General features: G+C 50.7%; 2 protein-coding genes across 2 annotated transcripts; one reads left to right on the top strand and one right to left on the bottom strand.

Moving 5' to 3' along the window:
• Positions 1–2,433: 2,433 nt before the first annotated feature.
• Positions 2,434–10,361, top strand: LRP88_00076 (uncharacterized protein; the record flags this gene model as incomplete). Its single annotated transcript, XM_083236796.1, has 4 exons — positions 2,434–2,524; positions 2,576–3,783; positions 3,991–10,281; positions 10,353–10,361. 4 exons carry the CDS (start codon positions 2,434–2,436, stop codon positions 10,359–10,361), a joined length of 7,599 nt encoding a protein of 2,532 aa, XP_083107413.1.
• Positions 10,362–14,727: 4,366 nt separating this feature from the next.
• On the bottom strand, positions 14,728–15,810 carry LRP88_00075 (uncharacterized protein; the record flags this gene model as incomplete). The annotated part of the gene is made up of 1 exon (XM_083236795.1): positions 14,728–15,810. One exon carries the CDS (start codon positions 15,808–15,810, stop codon positions 14,728–14,730), a length of 1,083 nt encoding a protein of 360 aa, XP_083107412.1.
• Positions 15,811–17,404: the final 1,594 nt, after the last annotated feature.

Here is a 17,404-nt window from a genome sequence, read left to right as displayed (position 1 = left end):
CGACAAGTGATAACCCCCTCCTGGTTGATGTGAGACTACTATGTAGTCCTGCTCACAATGCGAGGGATGTATTGCAACGATATTGCCCTTGACATGACCAAGATATCGTCCTGATGTGAATTCGTGGAACCCAAACCAACCATCCGTTTTGACACAGCGCCATCGAATACCTCCCCACGGATGAGGTTTCTCATGCAAACACGCTTTGCCATCGATGACTGACAGATATTTGCCTGATTCTTGGATACGAATTAAGTACCAGTGGCCAGGAGCAGGTGCAGAGTCGAAAAGCAAGATATCGTCTGGATTTTGAGAATTGTCTGTGGCAGGAGGAGTAGGGCATATAAAAGATGACGTGGATGACATCGTATCGGTAGTGTCGTTTTCACTCAACGGTCTTGGCGACGTATGAAAAGGTAATTGGCTCTGCATCGGTGGAAAATATCGTCAGACAATTGAGAATAGAACGCAGTTTAGTGATAACGTGGAAACGGGACGAGTTTTAATCCTTTGCTACCTCTACTCATTGTCGTCAAGACAATTGACAGTGTGAGCTTTTTGAAAGCCAAGCGATGATTGGCATCAACCGAAAAATACGCGAGTCTGACCATGAAGCTGGGTAGAGTTTATGCCAATGTCGGATTGAGTTTGAAGGCAGGGATGTCGACCGAACCTTACTCCTCATGAGCTGAGTGATTTAAGTCTTACAATTGCTCACAGGGTCTGGGGACTGCACCATGATACGTCATCGTCAGCAAACGTAGCTGGCAAGGGGATTTGACTCAGCCCGCGCTCGCGACCAGATCTGCAATAATGCTCCGACAGGGGACAGCACCAGCGTTTCAAGAGCAGCCAAGTGCTCGCACCTCAAGTCCAGCTCATGAGAATTCCACGCAATGGTAGCCGCAGGCTCCGAAACAGCAAAACCCTGACCATCTAAGGGCTGACTCACTGAGGAAGCGTTCTTATCATCGCCTGGATGAAAATCAGTAGATATTAGCAAAGGTGAAGGAACAAGAGGAAACCACATAGGATCTTCTACCAACGACTATGAAAATGGTGAGAAGTGATAAAATTGGAAGGAAATTGCACAGTTTCATTATGACGGGCCCTTAGCCGGGCCACAAATGCCCTCAGTGCGTTTGCTCGGCTCTTTTGGCTGGCGCTCCTGTCAGTTCTAGCAAATCTAAGAGATACCTCGTATCCACTTACCCGCATTGCGACCAGTTCCATTGAGAGGCTAGAATCTAACCAAGAACCTGGCTGCTCGTCAAGGAACCATCCCCTGCAAGCTGGATTGACATCAGTTACTGTAAGTTCTGCCTTGGTAATTCTAGCGCTCGGTTGGTGGAAGCTTCCCACACACCCTCTTTCTTGTTTTGCTTTCAGCACGTTGCTTTTTAGCTAACGTGACTTTGACGCAACAAACAGCAGCCGCCCCTGAAAAAGCTGGACCCGGAAGTTGAAGCACGCTACGGCAAACGCTTATCTTACGAAACCCAAAGCTATGGTTAGGCCGAAGTGAAGATCACATGCAATTGAGAGAAGTGCTATCCCCCTTCATCGCTGAGCTGCTTATCACGGTTTAGGCGGTCAAAACTATACTGCTTGATAATCCGAGGGAGTGTTCGTCAAGATGACGGCTGTACAAAAGACAACGTCCTGCGCCCGCCCATCCGTTAATGGACAACTCATCGAGTTCTCTGCCACCTTCTCGTATCGGTGATAGAAGTTTCGACAATGAGGGGGATACTTCGTGTCATTGAATTTTATTGACATAGAAGCCTTTCAGGTACTCATCTTTCGTCCCTTATCTTGAGCGACTTCGTACCTCAATGGTACAGGATACAAGGGAAACTTTGATAACACGGAGTCGGATACATACCATCGATATATGACGTGAATACTTCGTCTGCACTCCGTGAAGGCTTCTTCAATCTGCCCTCCATCTTGGCTAACCTCAGTTAGCGTCGTCATGTCTCGTTATCTCAACGACACCAATATGTGGGAGGCCCACCGACATTCATTGGGATCTCTAATGCACTGTGCTTTGGTCACTGAGCGAAGCATAAAGACTCAGTCAACTTTTCATAACCTGACCTCACCTCGGCACGATTCTCATCAATCTCAAGGCTAATGAAGATTGAGCCACGCTCCGCCAGCAAGTCCAGTCACATTACCAAAAACAAAATCGTTCCAATCATTCCCTGTTCTTGCAAAATGCCTTTCACCAAGGTAGGCGCGGAGAACCTGACAAACAAGGACGTGGAATATCTTTATCATCACCTCTTTTTACCAGCCGAGCTTCCAGCTGGAGATGACAATTGCCCCCAGAATGAGAGGCTTCTCATGGGCTTTGTTCATCACTCTTTGGAAAGCTTTCTCATGAAAACTGATCCTGAGGCTGGTGCCGCGATCAAAGCTTGCACAGTCATGATCGAACGTCTTCAGAAATCCAAGAATGCCCATGGGTTTCTGAGCGCGGGCGGCGTGCAAGACGTCTTACAGCGGCTTTGTCTTGAAGGTACGGTCCTTCAACATATCCTCACTCAAATATTGACACATCGAGCAATAGCCCCTTCTGCATTGTTTCACGTGCCAGCTCAGAATAGCGGGGCTTTCGTGTATAAGACTGCTGCCTCAGTTACCTTTGAGACATTCGAGCTATCTCCGTGCAACAAAGCGGTTATGGAAACTCGAGGCCGTCTAGTTCGCCGCTTTCCAGCCAACGCGACCGAGATACCCTACCAGGATCTTGAAGATGAAGCCTTTCAGGCCGCGCTGGCCAAGACCCTGGCAAAGATGAGTCACCAGACTGTCAAGGAGACGAAACATAAAGTCAAGAAGGCCAAGCAAAATCACATCGAAGACAGAGAGACAGTGCATCCACGAATTGTTGTCGATCTACTGCCCGGTATACTCCGTGGTACCGGAGATCAAGTCAGCGTCACTGGCATCAGCAAAAACACCCATGAGGAGGTCATGTGGGGCAATAGCAAGCTCCCATGGAGACGGTCACCGCTCTGGCTTCTCATTCGAGTTGGACTGCAGCTGACCATGGTCCGATGTTCATCTCGAGGTCGGGATGTGTACAAAGAGTTCATGGTATTCATGATGGCAGAAGCGCTTAGTATCTCTACAAAGCATGGTGCTGCAAGCGATGAACTTCATACGATGTTGACCAAGGTTTGCCGCAGACTTTGCAAACTGGACCATCCATGTGACGGCAGGTGGTTGACGCACGTCCGTCACATTCTATCGGAAACATCGCAGTCCCTGGCCCACAGATGGGACCAGATCTGCATGGAAAGCGAAGGGCCTCTGGATCTCAAAGCTATTGAAAAGTTCAAACTGGCCGATAGCATTCAGCTTTCTCTTCCGGAAATAGAGACATTTGTCGCCTCTGTCTCGGCAAGAGAGGAGACAATCGAATCTGCACACTTCAACCCAATTCCACATGTGCGATTACTCGATGACAACCGCCTTCCCACGATTGAAACCGGCGAAAGATATCTATCTTTCAGATTGGCTATGCTAGAATCATGGGTCGCAGCTAATCTCGACTTGTGGTTAGAGCATCATATCGGAGAGGAAGATGCATGTGGAGAACTGAAAGAGCTGATCCAGTCGTACCACCAGGTGGCTAGCCGTCAGTACTCTGGCCGCCCTCAAGGTGCATCAAGGATGCTTCTCACCATCGGCGAACTATGGGTGGCGATGGACAAGGCAGCCGTTCATGCTCTCCCCTCCCTGACACTTTACGAGCCCGAGGTCCCCATCGAGGTATGGCAAGCGCTATTGCTAACCGCTAGGGTTGAAGCAGAGAGACTCCATCGTGTTGAACAATACTTGCTGAACCGCCAACTTGTTGCCCAGGGGGAGGGAAGACCATCCGTATTCAGATCTTACGGCTGCCCACGTTCATTTTCGGTAGAGTATTTCTCTGCCTCTCCGGAGCATCAGCAAGTGAAAGCCAAGATTGAAGCTCAGGCATTGGCCCAAAGGCAAGAGAAGAAGAGGGAACTACGACGACTCAAGGATGAGTATAGCATGTGGATGGAAAAATACCATGGCAGGACGGAGTGTGACGGATACATCCGAGAGGAGGACGGTATCCCAGTCTGGTGCCATTCTTACGCCTGTCTCCGCTGCGGGTATCTGAACAACGCGGACAGCCTCCAGATCGATATGCACGAGTGGCCCTTGCCTCAAGACGACTTTGAGGCCCAATCGACTGTTTTTGAGCTTTCTGTCCCTGCCATCTTCTCGAAATGGCGAGACAGTACCCTGTACGTCATCAACGATGTGCTACGAAGCGAGCAATCCGAAACCCCTCGTCCACAATCATCTCACCCGCTGCGCGACTACCCACCGCTCTATGAGTTCTTTCGAACGGGCAGGGGCTACCGTGTCCATCTACTCTCTGAGACAAAGCCAAACATCATCACTCATCGACGAACATTGTATGTGCATAGTTGTACTGAATCCGATGTTTGTGTCAACAATGGGCTTCGCTACCAGTACTTTGATGGATCTCGAGGCTGGTTCCTTGAGGAATTCCTGCCAACAGAGGGGCTTTCACACCTCTGCACCCTCAGCCTTCCAGGGCGTGCTCACAAGCTGAGACGCTTTCTCATGCGTACTTGGTGTAAGCCAGAAGGAGAAACACCCAACGAGGTGATGGCAAGCCAGTCAGATTGCCCGGAGTACATGTCTCTGTCTGAGTACAAGGCATTGGCCGAACTGCCTTATGGATACAACATCCAGTGGAAGAGCATTTTGAACCAGCTCTCCATGCCGAGGATCGACTTCAATAAAATGGAGACCGCCATTTTTCTGCTTCAAATGAGCCTGCAAGCTGGTCCTAGATCTTCCGTAACCACAAGGTGCACACACACACGGCTTAGCGAGCATGAGTTTGGATGGAAGATACTCGAGAACCTTGTCAAGGGCGTTTCACGCATCCGAAAAAACTGGGAATCCTATACCGCCTTGTGTTCCTTGACCTTCTTGGCGTCCCGGCTCCTATCTCAAGTTCCTAGCGATTTGGTCGGCCCCTTCATCGACCTTATCGATCAGTGCCGTGTTGTCGCCTACCGATGGTTGGCTATCGTGCTTGAAAGAGCGCAGGCAGCTACTGACGAGGCCCAGCGAAGAGGCTTGTTGGAGGCGGTGCTGAGCATTGCGCTCGCATGTGTCGACTCATTCAATGTAGATGATTGTTTTCTGGCCAAGGTCCTAGCAGACTCGGAGCGGGCATCCATCTTGCTTGAATGCTCAGTCATCATCCACAACAATACTCCTGTACAAATTTCGGCTGACGACCCTCTCCAAACTGCCCTATTTGACAGATGGAGACACACCATGCACCGCGCCCGTGGTGTACTTGTTGAACAGAGCGCCCTCGGCAACTCGTGCTTCAATATTGCTGTGAAGCGATGCTGGCCAGCATTTGCTCCTGTCTCCCCTTGGGCGCTCGCTGACAAGACGTGCTATTGGCTGCAGACAACCACCCGGGAAGGTCAGCAGGTGCATCTTGATATTCTCACAGGGGAGTTGCTGGTGAATGGCTTCCCCCTGGCACGCCTTCCGAGAGAGTACGAAAGACATAACAACTACAAAAGACTGTTCGGCGGTCTTGTCTTGAAAGTCATGCCCAGTAACTTACCAGGCATGCGTTTCTGTACCACGCAGCTATTTCGAGGCAACACGGTTCACTTTGGAATGCAGGATCAGGACCTGCTCGTTAGGCTGGAGGCTGGCGGGTCCTATGCAGATTTGATCCCGCTGCGGACATTGAGGGGGCTGCTGCCACACTCGTTTGTCGACGATTATGCCCATTGGTATCATGCCCACACGGGCATCGTGGAATTTCGCCCGCTCAAAGATCCATGGGCTAGGGACTCGAGCAATTGGTTCCTTTCCCGTTCAGGCGAAGTCTGGACGTTGAGACAAGGTGTAAGCACGCGTCTTCTCGCCCCGTGCAGTGGAATGGCCCACTATTTGGCAACAGCATTATCGCCTCTCGAGGACTCGCTTTATCTCCACATGCTCTATGACGAATTCGCTGGCTCTGTTGAAGTCCAAGTACCCCGGTTGCAGCTCGACTTTTTCTTGAAGGCTGGGGAGTCAACCGTCCGGTCCCGACAGTTCCGTGGTATGCACATCGATCCGGACCAGTCGGTGGGGACGCTGGTGGGTTTTACAAGCAAGCTCATTTTGCGTAGTGACTCTGGTTTGCCAGTCAGAGTGTTGATCGTTCCAGAAGGACGTGTACATTTCCAGAGGGCTGGAGATCATGCTACTGCCGCTGTAGCCTATGGAACTGCTCGGCGTGTACAGAATTATCGGATCGATGAACTCCTTCGCCGTCTCGTCGCGAACACGAAGCTTGAGAGCAAGCTTTTTCTTGCCTATGTCCATGCTCTTACGTCCTTCTGTCTTCCAGATCCATTCCTAGGGCGGACAGGAACGGAGGAAGCCATTCGTCTCTTGGGTTCTGCATCTGTCCGAGCGCCCGGTCCACTGTCTACAACAGAGCATGACAGGTTGCAATCAATCGCTTCTCTCTCCCCGGTCCGGGCTTTCTACCCCAAGCACGAGAGAGTTATGCAGCAGGTTTCCTGGTCTTCGGATCTAAGTTTTCTCGCTCAAGACGACCGATTTTACACAATTATGAAGGGGATTATCGACCGATCTGCCGAGGTTAGCTTTCTCTACCCTGATACCGACAGGCCAGGCGAACTCAACCAGAATACGATCGAACTGGTTGAACGAGCTATCCTCAAGAAGGCTCGCCAGTGTGTGTCTGGCTATGGTGCAGAGGACTTCTCTGTTCAGCATGATGTCATCTACCAGTCAAGAGACAATGGGTCTTCAGATCGAGCAGCCCGTGCTGCGGAAATGGCAGTCCGAGCGTACAGCGGCCATGCAAGTCTGCTTAAGTCTGTCTCTGCCGAACTCTCCAATCATTTGTACACGCTCCTGAGCCACGAAGCAATCGTATCTCCGAGAACAGTACCCCCAAAGGATGATCTGCTTTATGACTCAAAGTGGCTCAGCAGCCCTGCGACCTTCTTGTCGGCGTACTGGTGCCAGTTGCACCAGGCATTTCAGAGCAATCAATCATGGCTCAACAGATTCGAATTGATGGTTTGGATAGCGACAGTGGCGTACTCTTCCAAGTACGATCAGCAGGTCACACAGGCACTTCTCTCAATTGCTCTATCTCCGTCAGTCTCTGCTGCTCCTCTGCCCTCTGAGAGCTCGTATGATTTATCCCACGGATACGAAGTTGAACAAACGAGGCTTGGTAGTATCGCCGATTCTGCTGCCATCTCATTCGACAGAACGCCCGCAGCTCGCCTGGTACCACGGCCACATGAGCAGGGCTACCAAATCGTGAACCGCCGCCGTCAAGAATACACGAACAAGAAAAACAATGCAGTCAAACTATTTAAGTCGGAGCTCTCCCTCCAATGGCCTTGTGAACATCCCCACGCACCGTCGGACAGAGATATCGCCCCTTACATCGACACACCAAAAGCAATGAGATCAGTTGTCGGAGAGTGGAGGAATTGGTATGACAATCGCGAATTTCGTGGATATCTAGTGAACTTGATCGAGAGAATTGAAGAGGTGCCGGTGGCCGGAGGCATGGCCAACGGCTCTCTCACGCAGCCAGCTATTCAGCCAACAAGCCAGTCATTGGGGTTTATCTCAGTCGATGACCTCTTGCGTCACAGTCAAGCACCAACAACGCCAACTCGAAGTTCCTTGATCAGTGACCTCCTCGAAGGAAGATCAATAAGCTCTGGAGCGATCACAAAGCTCATTCCTCTCCTCGATTTCCTGGATGATAAGGCCAAGCTAGGCTTTGAACGTCGCTACTTGGGGGAGCTACGACAGAGCCTGGACAGTTTGAAGGATCACATGAGTTGGGAGCTGGCCCAAGATCATGTATCAGCACTACCGATGGTATTCCAAGAGCATCTGGTGCAATGCGAGACGAATGTCAGGTCGATCTATGAGGCACTGTTGGACGCAGTTAATCAGATCCAACAAAGTGTCCCGGCGGCCATCCAGCAAGCGATTCAAAACACCCGTTACAGACCCCGCATCTGCCCCATGTTTTTTCTGGAGCAACTCAACACATCGCGATGGTTGGAGCTCTCCAAAACCTGGCAGGATGCCATTGCACAATACGGACTTGCAATCACTGCTCTTCAACAGGCGAAGCGCTTGGTATCTTTCTGTAAGGATGAAGCGGATCTTGTTCGCGAGCTTGAGAATTCTGGCCATGAGGGCTGGAGGGCCCATGAGTACCCGGAATGGCTCCTTCTGGAGTGCGAAAGCGAGATCATGATCCGACAAGTGCAACAACAGATTGCTCGACAAATGATGCAGCCTCCAGACGATGGTAACATTTCACTACAGTTGAATATGGGGGAGGGCAAGTCTTCTGTCATTGTTCCTATCGTCGTTTCCGCTCAGGGCGATGGCTCACGGCTTGTCCGTGTTGTTGTGGCAAAGCCGCAATCAAAGCAGATGTACCAGATGCTGGTTTCCAAGTTAGCCGGCATGCTTGATCGCCCAGTCTATCAGTTGCCCTTTTCCAGAGACATTCGGCTAGACGAATCTCAAGCAGGAACTATTCACAAGCTTGTCACCAGGTGCATGCGAGAGGGTGGAGTTCTCCTCGTCCAGCCGGAACATCTGTTGTCTTTTCAGCTGATGGAGCTGGAGTGCCATGCCGATCAGAAGAGCCAAGTCGCCGAGAGGATGGTGGAGATTCGTCAATTCTTTCACGAATCCTCAACAGATGTGGTGGATGAGATTGACGAGAACTTGAGCGTCAAGTTCGAGCTGGTCTACACGGTTGGCCAGCAGAGGCCGATCGATCACAGCCCAGATCGATGGAGAGTCATTCAGGAAGTTTTGGGCTTCGTCTTTCGTTTCTGTGCAGAGGCTGAAGGTGAATTCCCACAGTCCCTTGATATCACTGGTCAGTATCCTGGTCGGGTTCCCAGGGTCCGAATTCTTCGCCGCGGTGTTGAAGCGACGATCTTTGAGCGCGTGGCAAGTTTCATATGCGAGACCGGTATGGGCGGATTTCCAATTGCACGCCAGCCTCCAGTTGTCAGGGACGCTGTTTTCCGATACATCACCCAATTGGACTTGCCCGATGTTGAGATCGAGACGGTGAAGAATAGTTCCTTCTGGCATGAGAGCACTATCAGCCATTTGCTACTTCTTCGAGGGCTCTTTGCAGCTGGTGTACTCGCGTTTGCGTTTGTCCAGAAACGTTGGAGAGTCAATTACGGCCTGGATCCAAACAGGAAGACAGGAACGAAACTTGCGGTGCCTTTCCGAGCTAAGGACAATCCGACACCCCGGTCAGAATTCAGTCATCCCGACGTGGTGATTGTCCTCACATGTCTAAGCTACTACTATGGTGGGCTGGATGACGAGGCTCTCTTCACAATATTCAGCCTCCTTGTGCGGTCGGACGATGCGAATCAGGAATACCAGGACTGGGTCAAGACTACTACGATGCCGGACGCATTCAGACACCTCCAGGGGGTCAACCTCAGAGACTACACGCAGTGCAAGTTGGAGATCTTTCCTCACATTCGGTTCTCCAAAGCAGCCATCGACTACTTTCTTTCTCACATGGTCTTTGCGAAGGAGTGTAAAGAGTTTCCGTACAAATTGTCTGCTTCGGGCTGGGACTTGGGCAAGAAGAAGCCTAATGCAACCACAGGATTCAGTGGCACCAATGACTCTCGCTATGTTCTCCCTCTGGATATGAAGCAGCTTGATCTTCCGGAACAGAAGCACACCAACGCATTGGTACTGAATCACCTTCTGAGACCGGAGAACACCATTGCAGTGATGTCTGCGGACATGAAAGGAACAGCACTAGACAGCACTTGTCTCCTCTCCATGGTCGCCGGGATGAGCTCTCGCATCCGCGTCATCCTCGATGTCGGTGCCCAGGTTGTCGATCGCACAAATCTCGAGTTCTGCAAGGAGTGGCTCAAGTGCCACGACAGCGACGACCACACACGCGCTGTCGTATTTTTCGACGACTTTGATAATATCATGGTGCTCAATCGGTCCGGTAAAGTCGAAGAACTTCAAGGCTCGCCCTTTGCGGATCAATTGGACCAGTGCCTTGTGTTTCTCGACGAGGCCCATACAAGAGGCACAGATCTGAGGCTCCCTACCAATTATCGAGCGGCAGTGACATTGGGTGCGAACTTGACGAAGGATAGACTGGTGCAAGGTATGATCTCCCGTCTCCCCCAGCGGGTAAGAGTGATGAGTCTTGTTGCTAACTTGTCTCACAGCATGCATGAGGATGCGGAAGCTCGGAAAAGGGCAGAGTGTGGTGTTCTGCATTCCGAGGGAGATTGAGCAAAAGATCCATCGCCTGACGGGTCGGGTCCAAGCAGGCTCCTTCGACCTAACAGTATCAGATGTTATTTGCTGGGCCATCAGCGAGACCTGCCAGAGCTTACGGCGGGAAGTGCCATTGTGGCTCACCCAAGGCACACGCTTCGATCACCAACGACGCCTGTGGGATGAATTGGATGCTTGTAGCGATCATCCGAGCAGATTTGCACGCGCTCAAAGTTTCAAAGAGGATGAGGCATTATCACTGGACCGGCGTTATAACCCGCAGCAAAGCCACCCAAGTGTTTATTCACTCCTCGACCGCGTCGGGTCTCGCTCTGGCGCGATGATGTATGAACTCTGCCAGCAGTTCGGCCTGGCGGAGCTGCGCACATCTTCACTGCAAGAGGAACAGGAGCGAGAACTCTCACCCGAAGCAGAACAAGAAAGCCAAGTGGAGAGGCCACCCCCAGCGCAGCCGGCAAGACACAGTCTACATGCAGACGTGCGCAAGTTCGTCCAGAGTGGTGTTTTTACAGGATCCATCGCAGCATTTCAACCCGCTTTTGCCACCTTACACCTCACCTCGGCGGCGAAGAATTTCGACGTACGCGAGTTCAAAAACAATGTGTGGGTGACACGGGATTTTTCCAAGGTTGTCGAGGAATCATTTGGCTCTGATAACTACTCGGACTTATTCCAACGCTCCGTGCAGTGGATATTGACGAGCAGAGATGAGGTCCTCAACGAGCGTCTTCTGGTCATTAGCCCATACGAAGCTCAAAAGCTTCTACCGGATATCGAGAAGTCCCAACACGTCTCCCTTCGGCTTTACTCACCGTGGGTCAATCTCGGCTTTGAGTCGCTGGATCATCTCAACCTTTACACCGTCCCCAAACGCAGAATTGTAGCGCCATCCCACGAAGTCTCATTACACCACTCAACGTCTTTTCCGGGCAGCTGTATCTCCCAGCTTACCACGATTACATCCACCTTTGCGATTTTCTTGGACTTGCGTGGAAAGCTGCCGATGGAACCGTCGGCTTCGGGCCCGATGGCTGGATTCCACTCATGCTGCACACGGACACCTGCATCAACAGATCCGGGCTTTCCAAGAGTCCCGTTCCGTTCTTGAAGATTTTATTCGCGAAGATACGACAGGACTGCCAGTCAATCAGAAAAACGCACATGGGGAAGATATTAGAAGGGGTGCGACTGCACGTGGAGGATTGGGCGGAGAGTTGACCTTGAACATGTTCCACACTTTGCGGCTATTTTTCTTTCATTCACTTGATGAAGAGCCCGACCATCATGGGTCGCAATGGCTGAGGATGATGAAAACTGGCCCTTTCATTGTAGTTTAAACCGCCATCCGTCAAGCTTGACGCCTGTGGCAAGGCATCTTGATCAACGTTGTAGGGTATCTGCATGTATCTCTCCACGTCTACTGCGATGTCGCGTTGTGTCAACGCTCGGCCACTGCAACTTCCTTTGCACAAAAAAGAGTTCCAGCACTCAGCGCTAAGAATAATGCTTATATTTCCCTAGATTAGCCGAGCACTCTGGGGCTGAGAGCCTGGAGCGAGGGAAATGTGGGTCAGAACGGATCAAATATCTGGCCGTAGTACCCTCAGGAGCCAGGTGCTGACTAATATTTGTCAAGCAAAGGCGTTCTTGTTGAAACAGCTGTCCTTGTTGAAGCATGTGGTTGGCCCATCCAAGAGACCACTCCTTCTTCGACCGTTGACCAACAACGCAAGTCTAATTAAAGCCGAGGAATTCCACGTAAGTTGAGGAGCCCCTATTCACATCGATCGCGTTAGATCGATCATCCCGTCCTAATGACCTCTCAGGTATGCAGCCATGAAGAAACCTTCCCACCATCTTCTAGATACTCGATAGGTTGCTCAGAGACAAGCAATTTCGGTCCCATCGCCCGCACCGACCTCTTCTTCGCACATTCCATCATCAAGTTACTCATGGGTCGGGTTTGTAACGCCTCACAGGTCTCAACTCATCAGTCTTGTAGGCCTTATCCAACATGCTTTGCTACGACTTATCACCTATAATCTTGTACTATGGGCTAGGTTCTGGCGATTTATCGGGCCGGTTTTTAGCTCAGTTATGTATTACTTACTGTATTCTGTTATTGTGGCTGATTGCCTCCTCTTACGGATACCTGAAGTCAACAACACTATTCTGTAGGGGCCGAGTGATCGTTTGCTTCCAAGTGCGGGGATTTCAGGCTGATGTATTGATAGATGTTCTCACGATATCGAGGACTGAAACCACAGTTATTTGGTCGGAGGCCTGACTGTGTTGCATATAAAATTGATAGATTTGGCTCTACACTGTCTTGGTAGCCAGACTCGTGCGGCCGTTTTGCCAAACTTGACACTGTCGAAAGGAAAACCACCACTCTATGGTGCCATCCCACTCCACCTTGAACCACGAAATAAGAGTACTACTCAACGTTACCGTAGATAATTTGATTTCCGCAACGTAGGGACATCCCGCCTTGTTGTACCTGAAGCCAAGATACAACCACTGCGATGGGTCTGGTGTAAAAGGTGGACCAAGGTGGTCCAGTCGGACCTGCCCGACGCATGCCTTCATCCCATCCAGGTAGGAAATTAGGAGGCCAAGGACTTCGGATTGCTCATCGTTTTGACCGTAGCATGGGACTATCTCTGCAATCCCTCCAGCACATGCAGAAGACCAAAAGAAACCTTCGAGGTTTCTCGTTATTGGGGGAGTGGATGACGGGGCCGGAAAGTGCGGACGGCGTGATTGTTGAGGGGGCTTAGGAGACTGGGAAATAAGAGCACGGATGCCATAGGGACATTTTTCGAAAAAGAACTGGCCAGGCGCTTTTTCTGGCGTAGCCAAGAGGGTCCATGTATCATAAGTCAGAGATGGCATCGCCCAGGGTCCCAGTAGTATGGTGCGTTTCTTGGTTGTCTCGAAAGCGAGCGCAAGCTCTCGATCGAATCGCTGACGCCTGCGTATCCAAATATCTGAGATGAACTCATCCGTCTGGAAAGGTATGTGGATCCAGACCGAGTAGATAGAGGTCCCATCATAGAATGTCAGGTCGTCATCTCCCGGCTTGTGGGTGTGAAAATTGAAAGGCTCGGGTTTGCAACTGACTGAGTAGCCGGTGGTTCCTTGGAGATTGTACCGGAAGAGATCGATTTGGCGTGGCTGCTGGCTGGCCACCTTGCAGAACTCGTAGGACCAGAGTTGCTGGTCAGGAGACTGCGGTGTAGCCCATGAGGACTTGCCACGCGTACCAGATCGATTCCCATTCCCGTCGCAGCAGGTCAAGTCACGCAATTTGACGGCCTGAAAAAAATAAAAGTCAGTAGTAGCCCTCGATAGCTCGTAGAAGGACAAGACGCACGTCGCCATGTAGTTCCAAGTGACAACTTGGATTTGGTATTCTTAGCATCTTCCACCAAACCCCGCGAACATGCTTGACAGCAGGGGCGACCCCAGAGTCGGTTGCTATCACTTGTAGGATACCATGGTGATTGTGGGATACGTAGATGATGCTTGGTGTTGTCTTGGAGCTGCTCTGCTGGGGTTTGTTTACCAGAGAGCCGACATAAGCCTGACCTTGGAAATTGACAAGACGCTCAGCCAGTGGTGTCAAGAAGTTCACTGTTGGTCTGTTTTGGCTTGGGCCAAGACTCAGAGATCTCGTGACCGAAACGGCATATTCTTGGAGCAGGTAGCCAGTTATACATTGCCGCAATTCAGGTGGCAATGGCCTCGGTAGTTTAAGTCGTGATGCCAGTGTACCCTTGAGCCAGCGGGTCCAGGCCAGTTCCTTGGAAGCAGGGGGCTCAAACTGGAACTGATTGATTCCGAGGCTTCGTTCAAGAGGTGCGGGGGCCAGGAGATGCAAACAGAGAGTGTGGCACCCAACAACGATACCGCTTGGATGATGGCATGAGCTAACGCCGCACGCAAAATACTCGATATGGGATGCATCGTCTGAAAATGCTTTCTTCCTTTGGTATTGAAACGTTGTTGAATATTGTAGACCTGGCCTGACTTGTTTAGATTAGCAAATCACTCGAGGGGTATTTCTGGGAAGATATCGTGCCGCGTACTTGTAATAAAATGGTCACCATTTTCGAAAGCGAAGCAACACAGGCCGCATCGATGGCCCACGCAAAATTTCTGCATTTTCAATAATCCTACAGAGGAAAGAGAGAGTGTATAGAGTGGGATGTTACAAGAGAAACAACTAAGACAGAAAAATAAAAATTGCCCCTCACAACATTAATGCCTGAGGCACTAAGCTTCCGACCAACATGGAATTTACCCCAGTCGCTTGCACCAGTAAATGACTCCCTTGCGGCGATACTCGTAAATAGTCCGCCCGTCACGCTTCTTGGTGACCCACTCATCGTGTTTCGTGGTTCGTGACTTGCCGTGATCCTCAAATGTAATCTCATCCTTGTTGAATCTGTGAGGAATTCGTCTAACCCGCACCTCCACTCTCTCCTCTGTTTTGTTCCTCGCCCTTCTTTTCTCTTTCCCCTTGCTGCCGGGCTCAGCTGGAGAATCAGCTATGCCGTCATCCGAATCTTCATTTTCAGAGTCCTCCACAGGTGGCTGTCCAGCATCTCCCCTCTCGACACCTACACCCAAAGGTTGGTCATATGTGTAGCCTGTCGATGGCTGCCCGGTGAGGTCATACTCCTCAAGGGACATGGGATCTGGAAAGTGTTCATCCTGGCGATATGGAATGTCTTGGCCTGCGTCGTATGCAGATGTAGAAGAGCCTTCCCCATGGTGGTAGTAACCACCACTAGGGTTCATGTAGTCCAACTGGGGCTGTTGAGATGGAACCACGGGTGCTTGTCGCAAGGGTTGGTTGGTTTTGATGAAGTCAATCGTTTTGAGCATTTCCTCATACCCCTCATCTGACACTATGCTGAGGTACTCCTGCTTGTTATCTCGTGCAGATGAGCCGTGCACAGGTTCCAAGCGTTGAGTGTTTTCGGCCGCTACGTACCAAGCTCGGTACTTTAATCCCCAGGCTGTGATAGTGTAGACGCCAAGCAGGTTAGAATCACTGATTGCCCGTTGTGCGGCATTCAAGGCTTGTTCCTCGACATTACTAAGCCCAACACCCTTACGTTTGACTTCAACGAAGAGGAGTGATGACATGTTCCATTGCTCGGGGTTGAAAATATGGATGGTGATGTCGACCCGGCGTCTGGACCCACTGGATTCGTCTGGAGCTTGCTCAGGAATGACGATCCAGTCTTCTTCCAGAGGAAAACGTCTGTTGAGGAAGTAAAACCAGAAGCCAACAGACTTGTATTCAATGTCATGCTGGGCGCGCTGGATGAGGAAATGCTCGGCAGCGTTGAGTTGGGCGGGTGTAGATGTCATTTTGGAAGTAACAGGGTGGGGTTTAAATTATTGATTGAGATGAGAGCTGATTGTGAATGGTAGTTTTGAAATCAAGAGCCCATCAAGGTGCCATCATCAATCTTAATATATACTATCGCTCACAAAAAAATTCTGACATATCTCGACAAAGAAACATTGTAATGCAAGAGAGAACATGTTGTTGCAAGAAAACGCAACACCACGCAGCGGTTGAAGCTAGGGTGTGCTTCATGCGATGAGATTCATGGATGGCGTGTCAGTCTCCCAGTAACGATCTTTTCCCGCTGGTTTAGGTTGAGTGGCTACTAGGTGGGGACCGAAACCGCTTCCTGGAGTCTAGGCCCGCAGCCCATAGACGTAGTACATACCACCCGAGGATGAGCAAGAGTGTAACTGCTCGTCTAGCAGGAGGGCTATGCGCTTGGATTCACTACTCATCGATGAAGGAGCGTCGGAGCTGCATTGGGCAATTCATTGGCTGAGAGTGAGACTCTCATGTCATGCGGACAGCCTCACGTAAGACCCCCGCTTATCTTAAACTAATTAGGCATAGTCCACGGAGAAGAATGGGCCATGGGACCAGGGGCTATGGCTAATAAAGCACCCCACATGGAAGAATTTCAAATTTCCACAATCTAACAATCCAACAATCCAACAATCAATCCACCACTTACTTCCTTTCCAACCCATTCCTTCTTTCTCCTGGATTCCCGATGGAGGGATGCCCACCGCATCTCGGAAATTATGTCTCATTGTTCACAAGGTCAAGATACCTTGCATTTACAAACACGCCTAGAGGACTCGCCAGGGCATATCAAGAGGCAGCCAAGGCAGATGAGACAGCCACAGATAAGATATTTTTGGATACAGGTGGATTTTCGACCTGGTTGCCATACTTCCTGACCAATCGAGCTGTGAAAAGCACGACGCATTTTGAGGGACAGGCTGCTGATCAACAACTATCCGACTCTTTTCACACATGCTCACCCGAAGACCGACAATTAGTAGCTCAACACGTGTCACAGACCATCGCCGCTCCCATTAAGGAGAGATTCCAAGACATATTCGAAAAGACCATCCAACCAAGCCAAGGAAATGACCTCATGGTAGTACCACAGAAAAGGCGTCGTACGTATCCCCCCTTCCTTACTAGTTGTCCATCCTAACACAGTCAGGCATGACAGACCATACCGGCAGCCTGGCGCCTATCTCTCCCAGCCCAGCAGCATTAGCAAATAGCCCAAGCACATCTACTGAGCCATGGCAAAGCAGTAGTCACTTCATCGTGGAAAACCCTCCCATTCTGAAGGTAGCTGCCGTGTTCCCACGATACCTTGCTCAGGCGATCCGGAAATATCAACAAAGCCCAGGGACCCCATGGGTAGCTGCCATCACGATGACCTTTCTCGATGGCTCGTCTTTTGGGAACAAACTGGGGTCCATGATGAGTCTAGAAATCATGAAGAACAAGGTGGAGCGGCTTGCGGACATGTTGTTCGGCGCCGAAATTGAATCGACAGACGAGCATCGGTACCTCATTCTACCCACTGGCCTCAGAGTCCTCTCCACCTCAGATCTTATACTACGAGGCTGT

Source organism: Fusarium phalaenopsidis, assembly GCF_050370095.1.
Source record: "Fusarium phalaenopsidis strain FUZ10S chromosome Unknown contig_32272, whole genome shotgun sequence".
Taxonomy (NCBI): Eukaryota; Fungi; Ascomycota; class Sordariomycetes; order Hypocreales; family Nectriaceae; genus Fusarium; species Fusarium phalaenopsidis.
This window is presented reverse-complemented; position numbering and strand designations above follow the sequence as displayed.